Raw genomic sequence first — 9,228 nt, 5'->3', positions numbered from 1 at the left:
TTAGGTATTTGGCTCGTAATAACCTAACCCAAAGAGCTTGAGGTTCGGTAAGAAATCTCCATACCAACTTACCTATTAAAGATCGATTCACCGCTTCCAATTTTCTTATCCCCAACCCACCGTCTTTTTGAGTAGCTTGTAATTGTTCCCAATTGATGTAATGCATCTTCGACTTTTCTAAATTATGTCCCCACCAAAAGTTTCTTTGACATTTTTCAAGTTTATGAGTAACTCCCTTTGGTACCAAATTCGTCGATAAAAAATAAATTGGAATGGATGCTAGCTCATTCTTCAATAGTATTTTCCGTTCCGCATGTGATAGAGAACTTCTTTTCCATCCCGATAATTTCTTCTCCACTTTTTGCACCAAGAAATCATAAGACGAAACTTTGTATTTCGGCTTTAGAAGAAAGTTGCCCAAATATACATCATCATTCTCCATCTCCTTAACCCTTAGAATATTCTTAACCATCTCTCTTTTCTCCTCATCACAATTAGCACTCAAGTGTATTGCCGATTTTGTGTAGTTTATTTTCTGTCCTGAGCAATCTGTATAAACATTTAGTAAGCTTTTTAACGAATTTAGATTTTCGTTTGAAGCTTTACCAAAGAAGAAAAGGTCATCTGCAAACATGAGGTGACTAACACTCGGAGCATATCTATTGATTCTCAACCCATTATATAGCCCAACTTCTTCCGCCTGAACCACCAGTCTAGTAAGAGTTTCTGAACATAAAATAAATAGGTACGGGCTAAGAGGGCAACCCTGTCGTAACCCTCTTTCACTAAAGAATTTCCCCTTCGGCCTGCCATTAAGTATAATAGAAAAAGATGCCGTAGTAACACAGTTCATAATCAATGAATGTGTATTCGCCGTAATACCATATCTCTTCAACACTTCTCCCAAAAAAAGCCAATCTACTCTGTCATAGGCTTTCGCCATATCTACTTTCAAAGCAAAATTTCCATCCTTTACCGTGGTATTCGAGAGAGAATGAAAAATTTCCTGAGCTATTATAATGTTATCCGAGATCTGTCGACCAGGAATAAAGGCATTTTGTACATCTGAAACAAGCTTACCGAGTAGAGGTTTAGTCTGTTTGTCAGAATCTTGGTGATAACTCTATATAAGACATTGCATAACGCAATTGGTCTATAATCGACTGGTCTTTCCGGATTCTGCTTCTTGGGGATAAGAGCAATATTAGTATGATTTAAATTACCCGGGAGTTGGCCTGATTCAAATATCATCTTAATTTGCGACGTGACTTCATCACCAATAAGGTTCCAACACTTCTTGTAGAAAATAGCAGAAAACCCATCCGGACCTGGAGCCTTGTATGATTTCATCTCCTTGATAGTTCGCCAAATTTCCTCCTTCGATGGGGGGATGCTTATTGCCATATTTTCACTCGCCATTAATGGACGATTTGTGAGAACAAGTGTTTCTGGAAACGCTGAGATTGGTTCCGCCCTAGAAGCCCTGTAAAAATGATCAAGAAAAATGTTAGAAATTTCAGTTGGGTTGTCCGACCATGAATGGTCTTCCAACTTGACCATTATAATATTATTTTTCCTTCTCCGATTCAAAACTGAGAGATGAAAGAATCTCGTATTTCTATCAATGTCCTGCACCCAATGTTTCTTCGCCCTCTGCAACCAAAATAATTCCTCCATTTTCCTCAATTCCTTTAACTTTTGAGTAACCTGATTTTCCTCTTCTATCGCCGATTGAGATGGAGGCCGAGATTGAGCTATGAGTAGCTCTTGTTCAGCCTCTTTTATCTTATTAAAAATCTGCCCCACTCTTTCCCTACTCCAAACTTTTAATTTTCTAGCCAATTGTGGTAATTTTTGAATAAATCCTCCTCTTGTTGTACCCCAACTTTCCATCATCGTATCGTCAAACTCCTCATGAACTGTCCAATGTGCTTCAAATCTGAACGGAATATGTCCTCTGACTTTTGGTTTTACCGTATTTAATATAATTGGTGCATGGTCATTATTAAACCTAGGTAGGTGTTTCACAAGTGAGTCCGGGAACTTGAGTCTCCATGCTGGATTCGCAAATACCCTATCTAATCTTTCTCTAATATGGGTATTTACTTCTCTTCCATTCACCCATGTATATGCAGGACCAGAATATCCAATATCAATAAGTTCACAGTCAGAGATCATATTTCTGAACTTTTCTGCCGCACCTCTATTCAGCCCTGAACCTCCCCATTTTTCCACATCGGTCATAACAGCATTAAAATCACCCATAGCACACCAAGGTTCCTGTATTCGGTTATGGAACTCCCTCATAAAATCCCAGAAAACCTCTCTATCATTACTATTTGGTGGACCATAAACTAATAGGAGACTCCAATATTGTGTGGTACCAACTTCCCTGATTCGAGCATGAATATGATTCGAAGAAGATGAAGCTATTTCAATACTGACTTCATCATCCCAAAGTAGCCACAATCCACCACTCAATCCAATAGACGGAACAATATAATGATTTTTGTAACTCAATTTTCTTACCCAACTTTCAGATGATATGGCTGATAACTTTGTTTCAGACAAAAAAAACTATGCTTGGTTTTATTGCCCGGAGGAATGAATTGACGGACAGAATTGTCGGAGCATTCCCCACTCCCCGACAATTCCAGCTTTGTAAAATCATTGAGTTAGCGGCCTTTTAGGGCTGGCCGCCTTTACCCGTTGTTGTTCATCTCTACTTTGCTCAGTTCTAGATTTTTTGACCCCTTCGACGTAGCATTTATACATAGGTCGCGACTTTGCAACATAAAAAAAAAAAAATCTGAAAACAGGAAGCGAGAGAGAGAGACAACGAGAAAGAAAGAGAGATAATGAGAGACAAAAAGAGGAAGAGGTGGTTGGTAGATGGAAATGGTGGTGGTGAAGGCGATGAGAAGACGAAGGTTAATCGTATGAATTTTTGGGCTAAAATATAAATAGGGTATAATCACCTTTGCTAACTCATAGAAAAGTTATTTAATCCGGTATTCCTTAATGTACAAGATATAATACCAGGTCTCTCAACCATCCGCGGTACAGCTATCACCAGCGGTGAAGTTCATTACACCGGCGGAACGGCCAAAGTATAATATCAAATAATAAATTGACACGTGGAATATTAAACCGAGTTTGATGGAAAAGGGTATTGAAAAGGGAGTAGGGACCACACGATTTTCGCGGTTTTGAAAGGATGAGGAGAAAAGAGAGTTTCTTTGTTTCTCTCATTCCGTTCTAGTCTTTCTTCTCTTTGTTCTCCCGCTCCCAACCAGAGCGGTCGAACGAAAGAAAAAAAAATAAAAAACAAAAACAAAGACTCTCTCTCTCTCTCTCTCCTCTTCTTTCTCTCTCTCTATAAATCACCGCCATCGATCCTCCACTCTTCGCCGCCGAAGATATCTTATTATCGACGAGATTCTTAGGGTTACGTAAGTTCTTCAACGTAGATTTTCATTCTCTCGCTCTTACTAGTTTGTTTATCTCTTTCCTCTAATGATGATGATTGGAGATTGGCGATAGAAGATTAGGTTATAATGTTATATGATTTGTTTGAATGAATTTGAGCGAAGATTTTACAATCTGGAATTGAGTTTTCTTATTGCATGAACCATTGGAATATTCTGTTCACTGTTGAATGGCATTCTCATTTATGTTTTTCGTTTGATTTTGTTTTTTATTCGGAAATTTGTTCGAAATTGTTTTTGTTAATGGACGAATTTCTGTTCTTATTTTTTGAAGATTAATCCGATGGATGTCATTTGTTAATGGACGTTAACTATGAAAATTTGTTTTGTTGAAGATGATTTGGATAAGTTTCAATCAGGTTTAATCGTTAATCTTATATAACAATTGTCAATGACGATTGGTTTTCAAATTCATGGCCCTGTTGTTATTCATTCATGGATCTGAAATCAATTCCTGTAGTTTTTTTCATTTGTTATGAAGATTTGAAAGGAGATAAGAATTCGAGAAGCTTGTTGTCAAATCTTGATTTCTTCTTTGATTAATTCATTTTGTTTAATTGTTTCGTTGTTTTGTGATTGTTTTTCATTTCTGATAAACAAATTGTCTGGTTCAATGGACTGATGAGAGATTTAGGTAGGAAGTACTTTTAAGTGGTAGGGATTGATTTTCTGCTTTGGTGATTATGGTGAAATGTTTAAGAATATATAAAAATGGCAGAATTAGGGTATAATGAAATGGAGTAGTTGTATATGGGACAAATATTCGGTTTCGTTTATCACAGGAAGTCCTCTCACATATTTCGTTTTTGTTTTCTCACTCAGTGTTCAGGGATGGAGAACGTTAAAAAGCCATTTAAAGGGATAATGAAGGATTTCAATGGAAGAAAGGCCTGTTATAAGGAGGATTGGACTCATGGACTACATTCAGGGTTTAAGTATGTTTCCTCTTGTTCTTATCTTCTTGTCTTTTTTTACCAATTGGGTTTTGTTTTTCAATGGGGTTCTAAATTTTGTCTAATATTTGGTCTTTATTTCTATGTATCAGGATATTGGCTCCTACTGCCTATATCTTTTTCGCTTCTGCTCTTCCTGTTATTGCATTTGGAGAGCAATTGAGTAGAGAAACAGGTAAAACCCGTCTGATATATTCTTCGTAAGTGTTTTTGATTTCGTAGAAAAAAAAGTTTCTTAATGTATGTTTTGTGCAGATGGAAGCTTGAGCACAGTGGAAACCTTAGCTTCTACGGCTATTTGTGGTATACTACATTCAATACTTGGTGGACAACCGATGTTAGTTCTAGGTGTTGCGGAGCCCACCATTATAATGTATACCTATTTGTACAACTTTTGCAAAGGAAGAGAAGATATAGGTCCTAAACTTTTCATCGCTTGGGCTGGATGGTAACTAGAACTAAAACTTCTCTATGTTATTTTAATGTTTTTCGGAGTATCTATAACTTGTTGATATTCCAGGGTTTGTGTCTGGACGGCGATAATGCTGTTTCTCCTTGCAATTTTCAATGCTTGCACTATAATCACTAGATTTACAAGGATTGCTGGTGAACTTTTCGGCATGTTGATTACTGTTCTTTTCATTCAAGAAGCGATAAAGGTATATTTTTTCTATATCAAAATCTATTCCGAAATGAGATGATTTAGATTTATTTTCTATATGTGAATTAAAGTTGTGGCAATTTGTTTTTTTTGGAAGTATGGCAATTTGTTAATCTATATTTAATGTTCACATCACAGGGTATGGTGAGTGAATTCAAAATTCCGAAATCCGAAAATCCAACTGAAGATAAGTATCAATTCCAGTGGCTCTATACAAATGGACTATTGGGACTAATTTTCACATTTGGGCTTCTGTTTACTGCTCTCAAAAGCAGAAGGGCAAGGTCTTGGAGATATGGGACAGGTTTGTGAAGTAATTCAATTGTTCTAATCTTTTACATAATGAATCATTTGGGTTCTGAAATCTACTTCAACTTTTTCCATGCAGGATTCTTCAGAAGTTTTATTGCAGATTATGGGGTTCCCTTAATGGTTCTGCTTTGGACAGCAATGTCATTTGGTGTACCAAGCAAAGTTCCAACTGGGGTCCCCAGAAGACTTTTTACTCCTATGCCATGGGAAGCTCCATCATTGTATCATTGGACCGTAGTCAAGGTAGTACAATCCTATACTACTTCTATATATTTATCACCCAGATATATTCATATCATGGTGTAAGATTGGACACTGAAGTGATTTATGTTAATTGCAGGATATGAGCAAAGTACCACCTGTTTACATATTTGCTGCCATTATTCCCGCTTTGATGGTAGCTGGTCTATATTTTTTCGACCACAGTGTTGCTTCCCAAATGGCACAACAGAAGGAGTTTAATCTGAAAAATCCGTCTGCTTACCACTATGACATTTTGTTGCTCGGTTTCATGGTATAACTACGTTTATTTTGCTTCACTCATTCATTCATTTGTGCCCCATCTAGTTGCATACTTCCATCTATATCTTTAACAATTATTGTCGACCTAAATCCATTTGTTCAGGTTTTGATATGTGGATTGCTTGGAATTCCTCCATCAAATGGGGTACTCCCACAATCTCCTATGCACACTAAGAGCCTTGCTGTTCTTAAGAGGCAGGTTGGTTAAGGATCTAGAATTTATTTTATAAATTATATTTGATCTCTTTTAATTTTTAACTTGTATCTCAAATTCTCAATCCCAGTAATGTTGAAATGGGGGTTAGTTAAAATCTATTCTTTCTACTTATAGTTGATTCGGAAGAAGATGGTACGGAGTGCTCAAGAATGCATAAAGATGCAAGCTAGTAACTCTGAAATATATGGCAGGATGCAGGAAGTGTTTATAGAAGTAGACAGAGCCCCTTGTGTAAGTGCTAATATGGTCTTCTCATATACCATGCTGTCGATATATACCAATTTTAGTGCAACCTCTCAAGCATTCTTGTTGGTTCCATTGTTTTCTATTATAGTCGGTTACAGCAGCTAATGACTTAAAAGATTTGAAGGATGCTGTAATGAGAAGTGAGGACGAAAACAAGGATAAATTTGATCCTGAGAAACACATTGATCCGTACTTGCCTGTCCGTGTTAACGAGCAAAGACTAAGCAACCTATTACAGTCTCTCCTTGTCGGTGGTGCTGTATTTGCTATGCCTGTCATTAAGTTGATACCTACATCAGTTCTATGGGGATATTTCGCATATATGGCCATCGACAGTCTCCCCGGGAATCAGTTCTGGGAAAGAATGTTGTTACTCTTCATTACTCCTAGCAGACGATACAAGTAAGTTCAATTCTGAGTGGCGATCTTGTTTTTTATAACTCCATTATACTGTTTTTTGTTAACGTTCTAAAACCATTATTTAAACATTGGATTTATCTAATTGCTTCCTTGGTGCATTTTTTAACTGTTATGAGCAGGATTTTGGAAGGAGTTCATGCTTCCTTTGTGGAGTCGGTACCATTTAGACACATGGCTCGGTTTACCATTTTCCAGTTTATTTATCTTTTGATATGTTTTGGAGTAACATGGATACCTATAGCCGGAATTCTGTTTCCTCTGCCATTTTTTCTGTTAATAAGTATCAGAGAGCATCTCCTCCCTAAGCTGTTTCAACCCCATCACCTATACGAGTTAGATGCAGCTGAATATGAAGAAATTTCCGGCGCACCTTTCCATACACGAAGCCTTTCACTCAAGGTAAACTCTCAAGATTTATGAATTCTTTCCTCCTTCCCCGGACTTGAAGTGATTGTTTTCGTTTCTCATAATCAATTTCAATATTTTTGAATCATTTGAGCAGGAGCCAGCCACATCTGGTGAGGACAGTGTACCAGAATTATGTGATGCCGAGATATTGGATGAACTCACTACAAGTAGAGGAGAGTTGAAGCTTAGAAGTGTAAGCTATAAGGAAGAGAGGCACTTACAGGTATATTTCTCTCTCCCTTCTTCTCATGTGAACCCAGGTTCATCTGAATAAACTTAGGTGCTGTCTTTTTTTCCCTTTGTCCAAATTTGAATCATTTGACTCAAATGAACCTAAAAGCATCGCAAATCAGCCATGAGTTTGACAAATACAAACATTCTAAATCTGACTCAAGTCAGTTCAGACCTCGAGTCAAATTTCGTACATGACTTACATATGGAAAAAAAACTTAGGTGTTGTTGTTTGTGTGGTAATTGCAGGTGCATCCAGAGAGCAGCCAACAGGAGTGAGTCATAAGAGATCTTGTTAGAAAGGAAATCAATTGATTAAGAAAAATGGTAGTGAAGAAAAATTCATTGGAGAAGGGAAGTGGAAGAGGATTTTATCCACTTGTATTTTCAACAACCATTTCACTAAAAGATATATATCATCATAATAAAAGAAAAGGGAGGTGGTGAGGGAAAGTGTAAGTAAGAGAGAATGACAGAGATCAGAGAGAAAAAAATGGGAAGATGAAATGTAATTTTGTTTTGGGGTAGTGGCACTTCTTTTTTACTTTTTTTTTTTTTACTATTAGATTATTCATCATCATAACAAGAGAGTTAATTTTTAATTCTTGATATTTTTTTAGTACTTTGGGTGGAAAGAAAACACCAAAGGAAGAGAGAGAAAGATATGAAGAAGACAATGTAATATTAATGATAAAGTGAGAAAAAAATTAAGAAAATATAAATAGTTAAGTAGATGATGAATGTAATGGGTTTAGTAGAAGGAGAGCTTTTGTTCTCTCTACTTGAAACACAACAAAAGTCAAGATTGATGAATTAAAGGCCTCTTTCTAATCATATTTATCTTTTATTTTTTTATGTATTAGGATTCTCCATCATTTGGTTTTCATTTTTGTTCACATATCTTTGACAAAAATCTATTGAATTACTTATAATCTATATAATAAGGGAAGGTGTATCTTTTCTTTACAATATTTCTCATCTTCAATAGCTAAGATTATATTTTCCATATTAATCTCAAATGGTTGAGATTACATCTCCAAAACTTATCTCCGAACCACCTTCAATGGTTAAGATTCTATCTCTCAAACTTATCGCAAAGAGTTGCCCTCCCAAACTTATCTTTAAACATATGTGAAGGAAAAGTTATTGGTCGCTAGAATGGTAGAATCTAATTGTGGTTGGGTATAACAATTGTGGCCGAACAAATATAGAATAATGAAATTGATACTATCTTTCATCACTGGTTAATAGTGTTGACATAAACTCTACAATCTTGGAGGTCCCGGATTTAATTCTCAGAGAGTGTAGAACCCATGAGTTTATTGAACTTGAGTTATTAAAGCTATAAATAAAATATAAGTATTTCGGACTATTTCTAAAGTTTGAATTATAGCACGAAATGATTTGGTTCAGTACTTTGCTTCTTAAGGTCTTGGAGACTAGAAATATACTATTTCTAAAATTTATCTCATGTAATTATTAACTATAAATAAAATATAAGTAATTCAGATAAACGGTAAGACCCCTTATAATGGCCTTTAAAGGTCACTTAATCAAACCGTCACTTATTGATTCTGCTTGAGTCAAAACTGAATAAAACTGACCGTTGCTCACCCCTAGTACTACCATTTCATGTGAAACTAAGGTGTTGTTTGTTTTTTTATAAGGGCCTGAATCTGAATTAGCTGAATCTGAATTAGCTGAACTGAATTAACTGAATCTGAATTAGCTGAATTGTTTTACGAGTTAGATGTTTGTTTTCTACATCTA

General features: G+C 36.1%; 1 protein-coding gene across 1 annotated transcript; it reads left to right on the top strand.

Moving 5' to 3' along the window:
• The first annotated feature begins 2,805 nt into the window (after positions 1 to 2,805).
• On the top strand, positions 2,806 to 8,292 carry LOC147539745 (boron transporter 4-like). Its single transcript, XM_086640375.1, has 14 exons — positions 2,806 to 3,452; positions 4,311 to 4,423; positions 4,534 to 4,616; positions 4,697 to 4,889; positions 4,962 to 5,100; positions 5,241 to 5,406; positions 5,491 to 5,657; positions 5,755 to 5,928; positions 6,040 to 6,135; positions 6,268 to 6,384; positions 6,488 to 6,801; positions 6,939 to 7,218; positions 7,322 to 7,450; positions 7,708 to 8,292. Exons 2-14 carry the CDS (start codon positions 4,320 to 4,322, stop codon positions 7,735 to 7,737), a joined length of 1,992 nt encoding a protein of 663 aa, XP_086496501.1. The 5' UTR covers positions 2,806 to 3,452; positions 4,311 to 4,319; the 3' UTR covers positions 7,738 to 8,292.
• Positions 8,293 to 9,228: the final 936 nt, after the last annotated feature.

The sequence above is a fragment of the Eschscholzia californica genome, unplaced genomic scaffold (genome assembly GCF_041429995.1).
Source record: "Eschscholzia californica isolate CP2 unplaced genomic scaffold, dmEscCali1.0.p SCAF_5, whole genome shotgun sequence".
NCBI lineage: Eukaryota > Viridiplantae > Streptophyta > Magnoliopsida > Ranunculales > Papaveraceae > Eschscholzia > Eschscholzia californica.
Note: the sequence above shows the minus strand (reverse complement) of the source record. Positions and strands in the feature narration are given on the sequence as shown.